The sequence below is a fragment of the Pinus tabuliformis genome, chromosome 4_2, assembly GCF_031772625.1.
Source record: "Pinus tabuliformis cultivar Carrire ecotype Pingquan chromosome 4_2, CPIR1, whole genome shotgun sequence".
In the NCBI taxonomy this organism is placed as follows: domain Eukaryota; kingdom Viridiplantae; phylum Streptophyta; class Pinopsida; order Pinales; family Pinaceae; genus Pinus; species Pinus tabuliformis.
This window is the reverse complement of record NC_142304.1, coordinates 1084352103-1084371651: the sequence shown is the minus strand read 5'-3', so window position 1 is coordinate 1084371651 and position 19549 is coordinate 1084352103. Positions and strand designations below refer to the sequence as shown.

General features: G+C 41.9%; 1 protein-coding gene across 1 annotated transcript in view; it reads right to left on the bottom strand.

Moving 5' to 3' along the window:
* Window positions 1-19549, bottom strand: part of LOC149173406 (putative nitric oxide synthase) — a 190489-nt gene that overhangs the window by 75656 nt on the left and 95284 nt on the right. The window contains exons 3-5 of the mRNA XM_089426689.1: window positions 13160-13340; window positions 13006-13067; window positions 12796-12885 (exon numbers count right to left, since the gene is read on the bottom strand). Coding sequence (XP_089282815.1) covers window positions 12796-12885; window positions 13006-13067; window positions 13160-13340 — 333 coding nt within the window. The remainder of the gene's footprint in view (window positions 1-12795; window positions 12886-13005; window positions 13068-13159; window positions 13341-19549) is intronic.

Genomic DNA, 19549 nt, shown 5'->3' with positions numbered 1-19549 from the left:
ATGAGCTTGTCATTTATCACTAAGGGATTGGGTAATCCCTTCTCTCTCAAAATTTGGAACTTAGCCATGAATCTGTCAACGACTATCTGCATACTCTAACATTTATCCTCCAAGTTTTGCATCAAGTTCCTTTTGGAGAGGACCTTTCTGACCTCCAAAATTGTCTCTGTTCTGTCCTCTATTTCCAATTCCTGGAGCTCATACTTATTCTTACTGTTAAGGAACTGGATAATTCTGGTAGCTTCTTCTGGCATTTCTCCTAATCTTCTTTTACTCTTTGGATGGCTTCTGTAGCCATCTTTACCAAATCTATCTGCTCAAAAATTCCCTGAATTGATGGCCAAATATCATTGATAGAGTCAATGATATTGGTCCATAATAGTTCCTTAGCTTGCCCAAGGGGCTCTTTTAGTGTTAAGTCCTTTTCCATGGCTTTTAATCTCTCACTCATCCTGGCAGCTTTTTGTACTTCTTCCTTGTGCATGATTTTAGCAAAGCTTGTAATCAGTTTCCAAGCTTGTCACTTTTTCCCTGAGCTTATTCATCTCTGTTGTCTATATGGACATTTCTTCCATAGCTCTAACCAACTTTGCTACTTCATCACCTAATGTACCTGTTGTTGATGTAGATGCTGTAGAAACCGTCTGTGCTGTGGCCATTGGAGTTGTGGGAGCCAATGAGGTTGCCAATGTGGAAGGAACAACAGTGGTGACTACTGGGATGACATTCACTGAGGTAGTGCCAAGATCAGTTTGTTTTAATTGGATTAAGCTGTCCAATTCCTTTTATGTCTCCCTCAACTGATCATTTAGTTTAAGGAGTAAGTCCATCAACTCTTCATGCCTTCTTTGATTTTCAAATACTTCCTGTGTCTGGGAATGCTGTCGTTGAGGTATCTTCAATTGCTTCTTGAGTGCTACAATGTCATCATTTTTCTTTTTGATTAGTTGTTCAGTGGCCTTGATGTCTTTGGGATCATGTCCCAATTCTATTATCAAATCTTCCAAAGACTTGATTCTGGTGTCTTTTCCCTGTGAGGAGGCCTTTTCCAACTGATATTGGGCTCAGATATTATTCAATGAATTCTGCAATTGATGGGCACCTATGGCTTTTTCCGTAAGGGTGGAGTAAATCATTTCTCCAGCTTGTTTGTGAAATTCAATTTGGTCAATGGGATGAATATCCCTTGCCAATACCTCAAAATCAATCTTCTTGAAATTTGTTGATGTTCTTGGTTGTTGTACAGTTGGTTTTATGAAGGACATCTGCATCTTTCCTTCCTTGATGTCAAAAGCTGACATCAACCTAGTTTGATTAGTGGGTGTAAGTTTGAGATACTGTGCATAGGATTGTGCCTTCAGTTTCTCATTTCTCATTTTGATTTCTTTGAACCTGTCCTTAATGTCCTTATCTTTATCAGCAGGTCTATTAAATGAGGAGACTTCTACACTGAGTTGCCTTTCTAACATCTGAGTTTGTGATGTAGATGGCTCCTGTGTTCCTCCAGATGGAGCTGTGCCTTTGCTCATATCTAACTCAGCATCAGTTATTTCTACTGAGCCTTCTGTGTCTTCCTGCTCTGAAACAGGATTAAGCCTAGGCCTTTTGCTCTGACTAGCTTCATATTGTACATTAGAGGTGTCCATACCCAAGCTGGAGGCTTCCTCTTTGTTCCTTTTGGAATTATTTTCCTCATTTTGAGGAGTCTGTAAAACAGGAAGAGTAGTCATAGTTCCTTCTTGCTCTGGTACCTGCAGGAATGAGCTTTCATCAAGTTGTTTCTCTAGATCAATTAAGGTATTCTCAACATCTACCTTTGTACTATCCCTATCTATGAGAGTATTTTCCACCCACTCAAATTGATTGGCATATCTTTCTATTTCTGGTATGGGGTGATGAATGTAAGGTCCCAATTTGACCTTTTGTCTTAGTTTGGTTATAAACCCTTGAGGGTCATACCTCCGCATGAAACTGCTCTAAAACTTCATTTGTTGCAGAGTTTGATCTGCTTCCTGCCCTGCTTCTCTAGAATTGCAAACGAAAGGGCCTAACTGATTTTTTACCTTGAATTGAGTTCTTTTCTTGGCTGAGACAAAGTTGACTTCATCAGAGTTCATTATCTGTCTATAATACTCTAGAGCAAATAACCTCATGGGGAGGTATTTGGGTAGTTTGTATGGTGGAAGCTGACAACCATATATTCTTATTTCAGTGTGATTTTGGTAAAGGTACCAATCTCCCACTTTACTTTGCTTGGACAATTGGAGAACTCTTTTGATTTCTTGACTTATTCTAGGTGGAGGGCTTCTTGTCAACATGGTCATGACTGGATGGTCAAAAGAATCAATGAAATCTGTATAGGTGTAAGGTGATGAATATCTGTGGAAAAGTGGTGTCCAAAATATAACAGACCTGGGCTGGCCTTTGGTATCCAGCTTCTAGAGGGTGAACGGAAATCTGTCTAACTGATAATACAAAAACATATGGTAAAGTACAGATGAGTATTTGAATACTCTTTCATTATGCATTCTGGTAAATTGTTCATGCATCCTTTTAGCTATGAACTGGGCATAATCATACAAAGTAGTAGGAGGCTTTCCTGGGGTAAAAATGGACATGAAGGCCAGGATGAGCTCATCAACAAATTCATCTGTGGTACAACCCAGAATACATGATATCATGGCTATAATTTGCTTGCCCCTTTTAGAGAAAATGGCAGAAACATATGGAGGGGCATCTTTAGGAATGTGCTGCTCTTCTATAATGAAAGTTTGGAATATTTGGGCCAGTCTTGATGGACTCAATTTGGTGTACTGGTCTAACAAATCCCCAATGGAGAGTGGGGTCAGGTTTGGACTTAGTTGGACTTGCAACATCTCATTGATTGACTCAGCTGTAATAGTAAACAAGACCTTTTGGTCTGGGGACATGATGGCTCTCTGGCTAGGAATGTAACAAGCATGGCACATATGGACAATCTCAGGAAAAATATGTACTTGTGGAAACTGGTATTTGGGCAAATTGGAGTTCCAAAGGCCAATGTCATCTGTATGGTTAAGATATCTATCCTTACTCAAACAATGTATTTTGAGCAGGAGTGTATAGGTACTTGTATCTTTGATTTGGAAAGCCCTGTCCACTAGGGGAAGGTGGTCAAGGTCCAAATGGGGGGTTGTGATAGGTCTGACATCCATGGCGACAAGGGCAGCCATAATTCAGCTCTTGTGGATTTGAATTTGGCAATATTGGTTTATTCAGAGCTTTTGAAGGAAACTGGAAGCTTTCAGAAGGGTTTGGGTATGCGCTTTAATTTAAAGTAATTTCAGTTAATTTTACTTAACTAAAACACTTTACAGACTGAAAGTTTTCAAATTTGAGAGGGTGTCTGGTAATTTGTTTTCAAATACCTGGAATTTGGATGAATTAACTTCAAATTCGGTGTTCTTGGCAACTGTAGAAATTTGAATGGCTCTGGTACGGACTAAGGGATTGATTGGGTCTCTGCAACTTCTTCAAGGGTGTAATTTGAGTCAATTGGTGATTTTAGAGTTTGCAGGTGTCGCAGGGGTTTGCAAAGTTTCACAAAGAAAATGAGCAAAAAAGGTGAAATAGGGCTTCTCGGCCTTCTTATCAAACAACGGTCACTTTTTGGCGGTTAATTAAACATGAACAGTGAGTGGTTTTCGAGTTGGGCGGGGAGGTGGTTTCCCAAGCCATCGCACCGCTTTCATGGAGGAGGCGGTATTTTGGAGGGGTCACCCGATCTATGCTAGCGCTTGACACATAGCAGATGGGGGATCGGGGAAAACCACTTTATCAGGCGGGTAAAGGTCGGTCATCGGGTGAACCCGATATGGCTGTGGACCGTTGGATGTGGGCGCTGATGATCGGACGGCAGTCGGGCGACAGATGTGCGCGGATGAAATGGGCAGAGGTTTCGGGGGGCCCAGGGCTTTAATCCTTGGCAGTTTGGGATTAATTATGAGTTAATCCTGGGATTAAATGATCGGGCGGGGCTTAATGATGGGATTACTTTAGTTTTACCACGAAGTGGTGAATTAAATGGATTTTGTCGAGAATATGGGGTAAATGTATAGTTTATAGCTAAACTAAGGATTGGGATATTATATAGGGGATTTAATTATATACGAGAAAAGGTATATTGGGAACTATAGTATTATGTTAAAAAATTAATATGAAATGAGCGGAGTGAACATACCCTTAAGCATAAATGTAATATTTGCACACTTTATTCACATACACTTTATACTTAGGATAAAATCTTTTTGTGAGTTTTTTGAATGAAATGGAATTTAACAAGGGGTTTGTTTACTTTTCATAGGCAAATGGAGTTTAACCTTAGGAAAAGGGGTTTTATTAGGGTAATGGAGGGAAATGAATTTTATGATGGGAATTCTAACACTTGATGTCAATAAGTCATTAAGCCGAGGGTCCAGTGCCACCAAAAGTCAGAGAAATTCTCTGAGCCTTTATGACTTGAAGGATTTTTAGTACTAGAACTTACTTGTGGATGGGGAAATTAGTAAATAAAGGGATGAAATGAATGAGAGGGGGGTTAATTAAGTGAACTTGTAAACCATTGTTTTTGTTTTGTTAACTACTCATGCACATTGAAAGATATGGTCAAGCATGATAAATGTTCTTTTATCCAATCAAATTTATACTTCAACAACCTTTCTTCAACTTACCCATTACTTACCCTAACATTTTTTCTTCATTTTATTTGGGTGCATTTAGGCTAGCAGACCCTTATCATTCATTTTTCTTTTGGAAAGTAAACTACCTAATTCTAATCTTATATCTTCCAAGGGCTCAGATTAAACTGATGAGCTCACTTTATTTTCTCTACCTATCTAATGATCTGCCAAGATTAAGTTGTTTGGTCAGATTTTATTCTCTAACTATAAACATAAAATTCAAAGCATGAAATAGTCAAGATTAAACAATTTGACTACCATGGGTTGTGGCATGTTTGACAAGGTGCACACAACCATTATTTAAGACAGTAAAGCAGTAAAATAGTAGTGGCATTTAGACTTGCACACTTTCATGATCTATTTTTGTTTTTGGGGTTCATATTTTTTCATTTTTTGATCTTTTCTTATTCTTTTTGTCCTTTGATATTTCTTTTAGGACATACCCTCTTTACATTTTAAATTTTTAATATGGAAAACATTTGCAAAAAGCAAAGGTATGTACAATATTACAAGGCTTAACCTTAGCCCATTCAAAAATTATGAATCCTATCACTATAGGACTCTAACATATCCCAGACTGAAGAATCAAGCAACCCAACTGGGATATGGTCATCGTTGAGGTAGAAGAAAGAAGCCTCATTCACAAGCCCCAAATTAGGGCATCAATTGCAAATCACCGAAGTTTTTTTTTTATTTTGCGAACCTAAAGACCCAAGGCACAGCATAATTCTCTTGTTTATGGTCAACTATTTTTCAAGGTAAAGAACGAAGTTTGTGTCTAATCTCTGTGGGTTTGGATCTGAGAATACCCTACAGGCCTTGAAGGATCATTACAGGTCTCTTGAGCTAAGTCTCATCTTCTGTAGGTTCAACGCAAGACGATATATGACATCATTCTTGTGCAGTTGTGAATGATCAGTGACAAATCTTCTGTATTGTCTGGGTAGCAAAGAGTTTAGGGCACTGATTCTGAAAAGAGCTTGAAGGTTAAGGCCACTGAAAGGCATTCTCCAAGCTCGGCCTCCATTGCAGAATTTCTGATTGATAAGCAGCATGGAAAGTGATTATCTGCCAACATAAAGGTAAGACTTGTTGAATTCATTCTCTTCAAACTTGAATAAACAATTCCTGAAGAAAGCTACAGTGCACTTTTTGGTAGAAGGAAAAATTGAAGGCTCATCACCATGACTATATATGTATCCCTGATACGACCTTTACAGTAAAGAGACTTAAAGGATAGTTGCAATATTATAGCTGACAGGACTTCATCAATATTTGCAGTGTTACTACAATAGGTCAAGTATCCTTTCATAGTAGTAAGGGAAGATCAAATTCATCATTTCCCTACAACAATTGCTTAAGACTATCAATTTGACACATAACCATTGTGATAATAACCGTTTGTATGACAGTAATCCTAATGTGATAATGATTCAGTGCTAATGAAAGTGAAATGGAATAACAAATGGGCTAATATGGAATTTGAAGTATCTATCTTAAGCAAGAATATGTTATCCTAAATTTAATAGAGGAGACCTAGGAGACACACCAACGCAGTAGGGGCCAAGAGACCGAAGTCTTTTGATGGGTGGTTTGTGAGAAACATGATGCCCTAGGAGACCTAATAGGGTTAGGCCTAGAAAAAGGAGGAAGGTGAGAGGAAAATTACGTTTCAAGGTGATCACCATATGGTAGCCCAATGCCTAATCCTTTGGGGAGATTGGAGTCAAAAAGAACAATGACTATGGATTCGGTTTTCTAGGCCAAGGAAGCTTCAAAGACAGCTTCGCTTAGCATTAGGTCAAAGGAGAGCAGCTTTGAAAACTTTATACTTCGTTTTGCAAGATTAGATAGCTTATCGGGATAAATTCAACAATGGAACATCCCTAGGAACATTCATTCATTATACATGGCCCATACATGAAGAAGCACTATCTAGAAACAAAATTTCCACAACTTTGCATAAATGGATGCAGCGAATTAGCCCTAGTATAACGAAAATTCCATCAACAATGTATGTGACAAAATAGAAGAAAGAATAGCATTAAATTGTACTTACATGTATAAGAATATATCCAAACATCAAAATTCATTCCATGCTCCAAAATTTCGTCCACCAAGAAGGATAGCGAAAATCTCTTAAGAGATACAAGTCCAAACCAAGTGATGATGCTAAAATGAAATCACATCACTTGTATTTATACATGTCCAAATGAATTCGATTTGCCTAATGAGGCCTAATTGAGCCCCTAAAATAAAATAATGTACAAGATAACTAACTTTTGGTGACAAGCCCACCAAACTAGCTCAAAATCAAAAGAGTAAGCCTCTCAAGAGGTCGAATGATCAATAATACATGTCATTGGGCCTTAGAGGAGGCCTAATGAAGTCCATAGGTGCCATAATGTGAAATAGGACTCCCAAAAGCAGTGGACAAGGGGGTGGCCCCTTGTTCTCCAAGTAATAAACTTGTGGTGCTCCCAAGTGGGTGTGGGGGCACACAAGTGTCCTCATGGGTCTCCAAACAAATCGAAGATGCCTGTAGACCATCTGCAAGGGCTCGGATGATGGTATAAATGATGCCACATCATCATACAAGTCTTGGGTCATCTGCCAAGTGCATAATGTAACTGTGGGACCAGCTAGGCATGGTGAACCAAGCGCATCTTCCTTGTCCAATAGGTGAACCATAAGCGATCTCTGGATGACTCTGGGATTCATGGAACTATATCTGCTACTGTGGAGGCCCATGGCTCTCTACACACACCCAACATGTGCCAATGTAGCCCTCTGGTGGGTTAGGACCCCATATAGGGAGACCAAACCCAAAATGGAGACCATATGAAATCTTGCATAAGATTCAATGCGTCCCTGTACCTTCTAGCATATCAAGCCATTAAAAAAATCAAGTAGAAGAATTTACAAACCATGGAAAACAAGTAGGCACTTCATAATGGCATGCCCTTCCATAATGGGCTTTGGCATGTGCTAATGTCTCCAAGCTCCAAGGGGGGTTAACCAATCATCCTATTAGGTGGTTTTTGCTTCTAAAGGGGGTGATATGTTCATGGTACATCCTTCAAATGGTGGTTTCATGTGATACAAATATACAATGATGGAACGGAGTAGGGTATGAAGGGGAAACAACCAAGGTCACATGCCATGGTACAAGGGTAGCTAATAAAAGGGAAGCCCACACTGGGGTAAATGATGTGTAGGAGGGAGCAATCGTGGTACATGAGTTACCCGGCCTTGATTTTTCCACCCTTCTTCATATGCCTTTTTCCTTTTATGATTTTCTTTGGTTAACTTCTCGAGGCTCAAAGGAATGAGAGCATGAGCAAAGTATAACAGTGGATACCCCCCCTTTTAAGGCGGGGCAGCTCATCACCCACCAAGGGGTTGGGGCAATCATGGATTCTTGAATGATAAAGGAGGTTCATCTAGGGCCTATAAGGACCAGGTTGACGGCCATGGAAGGGGTAGAGCTCATGTAATGGCTTTTGCCCACATGCTAAATATTTTTGTCCCGACCATCTTTTGCATTTCATGGTACAATTTCTTGTTGAAAGTGACCAATTATACTTTTTCTTTTCTTTTTAGCTGCATCAATCTCCAGGGCATCATTTCAAGCCCAACCAGGATATGGGCAAAGGGGAGGGGTGGCTGACCCTACGTGGACTCAGTTGAGGAATGCGGACCTAGGTGGGAGAAGTGATGAAAGGGGTTATAACGAGCAAAAATGGAATGATATATGCGAATCGAGGAGTGGGACAACACATCCAACATTGAGGTTTCCCATGTAATACCATCCCAGAAACCCAAAGGCCAGTAAAAGAGATCCCACAGGTCTAGGGTTCAAGGTTAACATCCCAAAAGAGACCTAGGGGACAAGAGCACAAACCTAGTCCACTCTTTTCGCCGAATCCCCCCATTAGTCCATGCCCAAGAGTTTCCATGATAAGTAAACTAAAATACTCAATTGCCAAATGATAAGGCATACCTTTAAGTTTGGGAGGCCCATCTTCAAACATACGATCATGACAGATGGGTGAGGGACCACATAGCTAGCCCAGGTGGCAGAGAAATGGCACAATGACCTAGTTGGTTGTTGCAAGGGGCTACTGGTTGTCGGCTGAGGACTATCATGGAGAAAATTTTCTCCTAGAGATATCACCCACAAAGTGGTGGGTAACAGTTCTAGAGATCAAGAAGAGACCTGCTTGGCTTAGATCTACATTGGAAAAGGCAGAAGAGCATGCAGCTCTTGATGGCACATCTAGAGAGGAGAAGAAACCTAAGAGGTTCTCCAGCTATGGAGCTATCATGACAAAACTCATTTATGGAAAACCTTCCACATATGAAGAAGCAACTAACCAGCAAGTATGGAAGGAAGCAATGAATGAGGAGTACCAGTCGATCATGAAGAAAGACGTCTGAGAGATTGTGCCAAGGCTTGAAGGGAAGTCAATGTTGACTTCCAAATGGATATACAAGATCGAGCATGTTGTAGATGGTAGTATTGACAAATACAAGGCACAGTTCATGGCTAGAGGGTTCTGTCAAAAAGAGGGAGAATACTATGATGAGACCTTTGCTCCAATTGTCAGATGCACCTCTATTAGATCCATCATTTCTCTTACTGCTTCATTGGGATGAAAATGACATCAGATGGATGTGAAGATTGCTTTCCTCAATGGCGTGATTGAGGAAGAGGTGTACATCAAGAAACCTCAAGGCTATGATGTATATGGAAAGGAATCTCACGTTTACAAGTTGAAATAAGCCTTGTATGGGCTCAACAAGCTCCAAAAGCTTGGTATGCTCAAATTGATAGCTATTTGATGAAACTGGGATTTACCAAAAGGGAGACCAATCCATGCTTTCTCATAGGTGATTTCTTAGAATGATGACTAATCCCAACAACAATGATAGTGAATTTGACGAATAGAGTGGCGTGATGCTTGAAATTTTGGTTTTGCATCCTCTGAGGCATCAAATCAATTAGATCCTTCGTGAATTTTAGCGTGGTTCATGAGCTAGATGGAATGGGGACTATGACGATGGCTAGTGGTCAACCTAATTTGATATGCCTGCACTCAATATAGTATTTTCTAAAACGTGTTGGATGGCAACAATAGGTGTAGGCAACAATGATAGAGAAGGTGTTTGGGGTGGGAACAACGACATCGAAGAAAGTGGCGGTTGTGGATGTGGTTGTTGAGACTATGGTTGCGGCTGTTGCAGTTGCGTCTTTTTTTTTTCATTTTTTCATTTTTTTCTTTCATAATTTTTGTTTCTTTTTTTCCTATATATATCTTCTTTTTCTTTTCTTTTTCTTTGACCTTTTTCTTTTAATTCTTTTCTATTTTCTTTCTTTTTTTAATATATATATATTATTTTAATTGTTTTAATATTTAATGGTCAAAGGCCTGGCGACGAAATGAAGAATATCCAAATACTTGTTTGGCTAAAAGCCTCAATTCCAATGGCAACAAACTTGATGAAGGGTTGATGGCCAAAGGCCAAATCAGACTAGCTCTGTGCAGCAACTGAACACAGCGTGAGGGTCAAACAACTTTGATACCAATGTAACGAACAAAGTTTGTTTACACGCGTCAAATAGTCCAGGATATTTGAAATATAGTAAAAGAATCCATTTCAAATATATGATAGAATATATATATGAATGAAAATATATGATAAAATATGGTTGGTTACAAATGAGGGGCCTACTTATATACTAGACAAGATGCCCCTTCACGAATAGTCATGTTCTTTGGGACATGTCCCTTCAATAACTAATAATTATTTAATCAATCATTATAATTATAATTATAATTATTATTATTATTATTATTATTATGATTGTTATTATTATATTCATAACATGGGGACATACTTGAGCTAGCACTTCTCTTATGTCAATTTTCTGTAGTATTGGATTTTGTGTGGCAGTATATTTTTCCTTGGTAGGATTTTCCTAAGTGATATAATACTATAAAATTAGACATCACCTAGGGGTGATGTGTATTTGATGATGTTAGCACCTTTGTCGATGCAATGTTTCCTAAATTTTATTTGCTACATAGGCTTGCATGGTGCTCTAGCCTTTTCTAAGGCTTAATGATGTAATAATGATGTATTGGTGTTGGGCATTGGATAATCCAGCGCTCCCTGTGTGTTTCGCGACAAGGCTTAACCGCCTCTCATGGATTCGCTAACTCTGGCGATGCGTTTGTTTACTAACACTTGGGGGTTTTGGTGTAACGGAAATCGTGATTCCAACAAGTGGTATCAAAGCCAAAGTTCTTGAGTTCGAATCACACCCGTCTCGCGTTGGGGGGAGATTGTTGGGCATTGGATAATTCAGTGCTCTTCGTGTGTTTCGCGACATGGCTTAACAGCCTCTCATGGATCCGTTAACTCTGGCGATGCGTCCATTTACTAACACCTACAGGTTTTGGTGTAACGGCAATCGTGATTCCAACAATTGGTCCCTTGTTGGTGGTCTACCCTAGGTTCATGCCTAGGATGAGACTAACATTGTATGACTATCTTGGTACCATGGTAAGCTTTTTCTATGGAGTACAAATTTTATTACATGGTAAAATACTTCGATGGAGCACACCCCTTCATTTGCACAAATGTTGAGGCAGATAACATTATTTTATTGTTATTTTGCTTGAGTTGATGGACTGTCCCCTTGGTCTTGGAATTCTTTAAGTTAACTAGGTTCTTGCCTTGCCAACTTGTAACACTTGTCCATTCACCTTTGCTATTTTGAGGAGGTGGTTGAGGAGCACTCCCAACGAGTATTTTATTGTCTTCTTTATCCATGAATGTTCAAGGGCATACGGGGAGTGAAAAAAATTCACTAGTATAAGCCTCATGCAAAATGAGGGGTAACACAATGCATACAAAATTAGTGTCAGTTACTTGGCATCCAAAACTGAAATCCCCTTTGCTTGAGTTGAGGAACTATCCCCTTGGTCTTGGAATTCGTTAGGTTGACTAGGCTCTTCTCTTTCCAACCTGCACAAGTTGAGGAGTCATTACCACGTTAGAGCATATTTTATTATTTACTAGGAGGTGATTGCACACTGGAGAAAGAACTATGGAGAAATTTCTATTTTGGGATGTCACTGAAGGTCCCATGACCTTTGACCAAGCCTTGCATGTGGATCCCTCCATCTATTTGGCACTCGTACACACTTATCTATGGAAATAGTTGGTATGCCCCAGCTTGGGATCCACACATGTGAAGTAGCTACACACTTGCCCATTTACCTTCGCTATTTTGAGGAGGTGGTTGACAAGAGCTCTCTAGGAGGAGTATTTTATTGTCTTCTTTATGCATACATCTTCAAGGGCATACGGGGAGTGAAGAACATTCACCAGTATAAGCCTCATGCAAAATGAGGGGTAACACAATGCATACAAAATTAGTGTCAGTTACTCAGCATCCAAAACTGAAAATAAAATTTATACAATATAGAATCTAGATAATAAACTAAGAAACTACATCAAACATATATACATCATCAGTTGGCTAATCATACTCCTAGAATCAAAAATTTCCTAACATCACCAATAAATCTATCTCCAGCAGCTACACTCCTTGATATATACATTATTAACTGTTCTAAAATTAATGTTTTTCTTAGCCTGTGTTTATTTTAATAAATGATTTTTTTTAGTTTGATTTTCTTCCTAACTGGATTCGTGCAAATTCCCCTACAGATCATGGTTGATAAAACGTCAAGATGGCAAGATACAGTTCCAAGCCATGACCTCAATCTGTATATGTATTAGATAGGTTCCCAGGACAGGGAGGAAGGATCCAGTGACATAGCCTAATGCCACTTAACATCTTTGACAACAGGAAAAGGAGAAGATTTTAAGACAGCCATGTATGCTAAATTGTTCTTTTATAGTAAACAGGTTTTACATTCAGTCTATCAAAAGAGACACAGGAACAGACAAACCCTTGCCAAGCAAAGAAATGAAAACGAAGTCATGTAAGCATGATAAAATGTGCAGTAACCATCATTTCATTTCAGAAAGCATGACTTACATGATAGAATTCTTCAGCTTCAGATGTAGGAACTACTTTAATTTGCACTCCTTTTGGTCCATACATTATCAATCGTATATGGAGAGGTACCTGCATACCACAGATACAGACATGGCCAGATTAAAGGGCTATTATGCAATCTTATTATTGAAACTCCATCTTTTTCCAATTAATATATGGACACAACACATTACCAGTAGTGAATCTCACCTTGACCACATCTATTCTAACTAGACCACCCCAGAATATAGACAGTCCATTTAAATCATTGTCTGCATACAAACAAAAACTCCATTATTCTGTAGATTTTGAATCATTTCTGACATCATGAACATAGATCTCTCAAGAGATTGCACAGAATTACCCACTGTACAGGATGTTGCTTTGGATGTATAAAATAATTCTTGATTTTCCTTGGTCAGTGCATCAATAGAAACAGTATTCCCCTTCAGCCGGCTCTGTGGTGCAAGCAAGGGCAAATCTTCAGTGTGTATAACAGCTGCCTGTCGATGATGAAGATGCACTCCAGGCGTGTCATACAACTTCTGAACACACAAGTCCAAAAATATTTATTGTTAACATTTTGTTGTAAATTCAGTTATTAACTTATGCCACAATCACAATGTTTACCTACAAATTATACCCCATGCAAGGTTTACATTGATCCCTCACAAATTGGATGTAAATGAAACATAGAGTTTTGTTTGCCTACAAGGAACAAGAAAGCAACATTGTAATGTCCCTTCCTAAATTATTTTGGAACATGATTAATTTCTACATTTTGGGGCCGACTTTGGAAGTGATGGGGCCCATTCGATTTTATTAGGGTAGAAGTTATTTCGATGTGGTTAATTTGCAGCAGACAACACAGTTTCACAAGGGAAGCACATGGCATCATTGCAACAGTTATTTGTGCCATCTAGGCTTAACATATTACCCCCTGGGCTTGATCACGCTTGCCATTGAGGCAAGCCCAGGTGCACCACTTCCACATTATTGTACTTTTCTGCCAAATTATAATAAAATGGCTCAGTTGTTCGTTATTCCTGGACTTTTATTGGGTGTGCAGTGAATGTTTCAATTTTATGGTGTTGATTTTATTGTTTTATTTGCATAGCACTATTTTTCCTTGTTTGGAACATTACAATGGTATTAGAGCATGATCTTGTCCCAGTTGTGGGAAACTAGCCAGAAGATCATGGAAGCTTTGGGTATGAGTGCACAGTAACGGGTGAAACTGGAGACAAAGCCATGGCTCAAGGGAAATCCACTACGCTGAAATTATGGGGTAGAATTCATTGGGACAATGAGCAGTTGGCCCAGTTGAGGAGGGTGACAGACCAAACCCATCCTCACCCTTACAACAAAGATGTTAAAGGTGAGCAGGTCGTGGGGGTGCAACCATCTACATCATGTGGGGAAGTCGACCAGATCAGGGCACCAGATCTCCTCAAAAGGAGCAGGCAGGATAGAGACAGTTAGAGGGTGAGACCAGGGGGTGCTTTTGCTGGTGGAGACCTGGCTTTAGATATCAAGAGCCTGAGGAGGAGGTTGAGCATGGTGCTCGGAGCCCACAGGATGGTGAGGAGCACATCAATATACTCGATGTGGCACAGGAGTCACCTTTATTAGAGACCTCTTCGATAGCCCCAATTGACACCTTGGTGGAGAAGATAGAGCCTACACACATAGAGCCATCTGTTGAGAAGGAGCCACCCATGGACGAGATGCCAACAGTTGTTGAGGTATCTGGCGTTGTGACCGAGTTTACAGGCACTAGATGCCCAAGGCAGTTCCACCAGTTTCAAGTTGACCTTCTAGCATTAAAAAGGAAGGCCTCATTAGTGCGTGAGGCTATTCTGCAGCAGAACGAGGAGCTAGAGGGCATGAGAGCGGTTTGTGACGAGTCCACGGCCAAATTGACTCACGTTGGGGAGCGGTTGGATTCCCTACTGGTGCAGTTAGAGTGCACATTGGAATGTGAGAGCAACACTCTTCGGGCATACATAGACGAGGTTGGCATCACTATTAGGTTATCTTGGCCCCTTGGACAGAGAGAGACAGAGCTACCTAGTCAAATTTTACGTATAGACCAAGATAGCGAGATGAGACGACCTGAGTTGCATAGGGTGCAGCACTCGCCAGCTGGGGTTGTTCTATTGTGCGGGAGTTCGTGCATTTGATCCCTCTCTTAGGGTTGGGTGGTGAGAGATTCTGAGTTGGTACCCAATGGAGTGGGCTATGGAGATGGTAGTGGACTCAGGTGGAGCTCAACAGGAGTTTCCAAGCACAAGGGATGCTGGAAGCCCCGACTGGCATTGGAATCCGAGAGGGACCACCTATCATTTTCCAAGTATACCGGTTGACTACGACCTAGAGGGTATAGTTGACCTAGCAGTCGAGCGTGCACCTCCACTAGGAGAGTTTCGGTCAGCACCAGTGGCCAACCAGTTTATGGATAGGCTTCTTGGGTTGACTTGGTACAACGTTTGTACACAGGATCACGGGGTGATCAACACACTCTGGCAGGAGTTTGTTGGAGGAGGTGGCATTGGCAAGCCACCAAATGGTGCCTTGTATGGATTTGGGGATTCTTCACTTTTGTGTGGGGCACAAAGGACGCAAAGGAGCAGCGCAGGGGTGGCATCACTACTGACACATAGGGAGTTTCACTTCTCAGATCCCTCAGGGAGGATTTGGAGTGAAGATCCATTCATCGAAGGGTATGATGATGCGATGATGGAGGTGATGATATGGGTTGGATGCGGGCCAACGCATATGGACACAGCTTTTGGCCATCTCATTCGGGGATGGGTAGGAGAATCTAGCGTGAGCAGTGGCCTACAAATGGGCATGGAGACGCATGGGGGTGTGTCGTAGTATGTTGGATTGCGTTGTGGAGTGGGAGTGCCTCACATCGCATTGAGTACATGCGGGGAGTGACAGGTATAGTGACACAGTAGGGACACAGGCCAACACAGATGGCATAGTTGTAGTCGAGGGTATCCAACGGTGTACAGGGGTAGGCCACAGTGTACAGTGGCATGTCTAGGAGTATTGGGATGATCGGTGGTATGCAGGGGTGTATAGTGTAGCACAGCAAAGTTTGCGAGTGTTGCCTCCAAGGAGACCCTTAGACAGAAACATCGTGCATATCTTTGGGCATAGTTCACCCAGGATCGACGAGGACACAAATGAGCATTACTTGATGGTATCCGTGGGGACTCACACGCCTGACCCTCTTTTACATCCCTCACGGGCACAGTCGATTTTGCTGTCGACTTTCTACACTTTGGGCATGAGCAGTGGGGGACGAGGAGCTCACCCGAGATATTTGGGTGACACTCAGCGCACTAGGGGGGGACTTTTCAGCAGTGGCATTGGGTTGGTGCGTCAGTTGACAGCCACAGGTTGGGGGATGAGGTGATCATCTGCAGGGGTGGCATATCGTTCATCACTGAGCCTACGTCTAGGGAGCTAATCACGAGGGAGACATGTGTCACTCTTTTCTCAGGGCATGTCGGGACCAAGCATGAGCAGAGGATACTAGGTATGACTGAGGTAGTTTCCCAGTATGTGTCCGGGCTCCAAACCTTATATTGGCTCATTATCGAGAGGGAAAATGGTAGACCTAGGGAGGATGGTTGGCAAGGACAGGAGGGATCCACATACCCTGAGTCGATTACGAGTATCAGATACCCATCTTTTGGTTTCATTCAACGGGTAGCTATTTGGCACACGTGGCTTCCAGCGATCATCGGTACTACACAGTGGTAGGCACAGGGCAAATTAGCATGCATCAGATTAGCCCACGATATATGGAGCCTATATATTGATCACATGCAGGGACTAGAGATGAGGCATGGATGGATTCCTGTAGTTGTCAAAGCTATGTTGCAGTAGGTCCAACTAGGGGATGTAGGGATTCAGTTGATTGATAGATCACTCTATCTCGTGATGGTCGGAGTCATGGTAGAGAGTGGTCTAGTTCACTCTGGGATTGGCACATGGGGGTACACAGTGGCCTTCATCAGATGGCGAGGCAGGCTTTCTTTGTGGCTGCACTGGTTTGGAGTTAGATTTAGATGGGTAGACTTTGGCGTCATGGAGATGTCGAGGCAGGATGTGTCTCGCCTCTATCAGTATTCCACCATCAAGTTCCAGGAGAGGAGGATACAGTGTACGCACAGTGGGCAGTCAACTAGAGCCAGAGTGGTGCAGCGACAACATGGTGGCACCCTTCTATGGCTAGCATGGGACCCAGACATCACAGTACTAGACAACTCAACAACCATTAGGGGTCAGCCGGCTGCAACAGGGGGAGGTCACTCAGGTCTTCCTTTGGGCTTTAGCGAGTCAATGATAGCGTGGGGGACTTCCGGTACTTGCACCGGGCAGGATAATGAGTGGAGCGAGGGGAGCTTCATGTTGGACAGGATGGCCTGGGATCCTGGTATTGGAGGATTCTTTCATATCAGGACAGTGCAGAGGTTAGGCACAATCCAGTTACACATCTGGGACCCTAGCACATTTTGCAGTGACAGGGGGGAGCAGCAGTTAGAGAGGATGCTTGCTTAGGCATTGCTTGAGGACAAGCAATTTTTGGTGCATTGGAGGAGCTTGTCGAATGAGGATGCTACTTGGGATGGCGAGCACATACTTGAGCATCTAGCACTGAAGTTGCTTGGGGACAAGCAACATTTGGGAGGGGAGGACTGTAATGTCCCTTCCTAAATTATTTTGGAACATGATTAATTTCTACATTTTTGGGCTAATTTTGGAGGCAATGGGGCCCATTCGATTTTATTAGGAGTAGAAGTTATTTCAATGTGGTTAATTTGTGCGTGGGGGCCACCCACACTAGGAGAATACGCATTCCCTAGTTCAATTTGCATGGAGGGGAAATCGATGGTTAAGTGAGGGACCCACGATGGAGGGAAAAGTGCTCCACGAAATCTATATAAGGAAAGCAACTCTCCTCATTTCAGCATCTTATCTTTTGACATATTGAATTCAATCTTAGTTGCTCGAGCAGTTTAGCCGGGTTATTGTGTTGTTTAGCACACGAGTGTCTTCAAGCAGAGATCTCAACCCTTGCTTCGTTGGACTTCGGGTGCCATCCCTAGAAGGGAGTTCTTCTTCATCTCAGTTTGTAGCCGCAGTAGGGAGATGATTACAACAGTTGTAATTCGAGTATCAGCAACAGGGGGAGTAACAAAAGCGCAGGGATTGCGCAGTCACAGCGTGAGGCACTCCAAGAAGTTGGGGAGACAGGAGCATCCTTCATCATTTTCAGGAGTATAGAGGGCAACTACAAAAAAGAGGGCCATCCTACACGTAGCTCTAATTTCATCACACACAGGATTGTGTCATCTCCTCCATGACTCAGTCATTGGAGTGAGACTCTTTGGGGCAGCACCATCCGGGGGAGTTTGGAGTTGGGAGGCTGGGAGATCATTTGGAGGGCCATTTGAGGAGGATTGTTGGAGTTGGGAGAGCAGAGATTGACAGGATCAGTCACAGCAACAGAATTCGAAATTGGAGGAAGGCCAAGCTGTGAAGGGTCAATTTTTTAAGGTTGGAACCAACGGAAACCCTTTCTGAGTTATTTTGGGTTTTGGGCAAGGATCAGACTCCTAACTTTATAGAATTTTTTGGGCAGATCTAAGGGGTCAAACAGGGGTCCCAACTCAGCCAGCAGCTAGAGGAGCTAAGGGGAATTTGGGCAAAAATTCTGAGGTCAACATTTGGCCAATTCCTTCATGGGTTATTCTGGGTATTTGGTGGAGAGATCAAGGTTAATTTCTCGTAATTTTTTAAGCACCAGAGGTGGTGTTTCCAGCAGCATCTTTGCAGCAGACAACACAGTTTCACAAGGGCAGCGCAGGGCATCATTGCAGCAGTTATTTGTGCCATCTGAGCTTGACATATTACCACCTAGGCTTGATCATGCTTGCCATTGAGGCAAGCCCAGGTGCACCACTTCCACATTATTGTACTTTTCTCCCAGATTATGTTAAAATTGGCAACTAGGGCCAAACTCCATGTGGGTCATCTTATTTATGGCAGCTGATATTTTTCTTGGATTCCTCTCATTGAGAGGTGTGGGATTGATCTAAAGATCATCCAATTCCGATAAATATTCATGGAGTTATGAATTTATTTGTGTTACAAGACAATTCGACAAGATCGGCCAGCAACCAAATTGCCCCCACTTGTGCTCAACGTTTTATTATAAATAGAGGTGGCCTTCAAGTCATTTTCACACACTCACACTCTTGTGATCTCTATCTTCATTCTGTTTTGGGTTTTGATGAAGGAGAGATCTAGAGGGAGTGCCCTAGGCTCTAAACTGCCCTAATGAAGAAGCCCTAACGTAGTCAATGAAGAAGCCTTAACACAGTCATGGAGGAAACTTCTATAGCGCAGCAAGGAGAAGTTCTAACTAGCCTAAACATAGGTCTAGAAGAGACCCTAAGCAGTTGTCCTTGAAAGCCCTAAACGTTGTCCTAGGAAAAGACATCTAACCACAGAGAAAGGAGGGTCAAGTTGTGCCCTAGCCGCAGAGAATAGAAGGACTAACGCAGCACTATAGACGGAGATGAATGATGTATAAAGGAGGCCTCAACGTGCCCTAGCCGCAGCCAAGGATGAGGCCTAATTAGACGTGGAAGACAGGCCCTAAACACTGATGTATGAGGCTAAATCCACAGTTCAGTTTGTGCCCTAGTCACTGTCCAGGTGTGCCCTAACC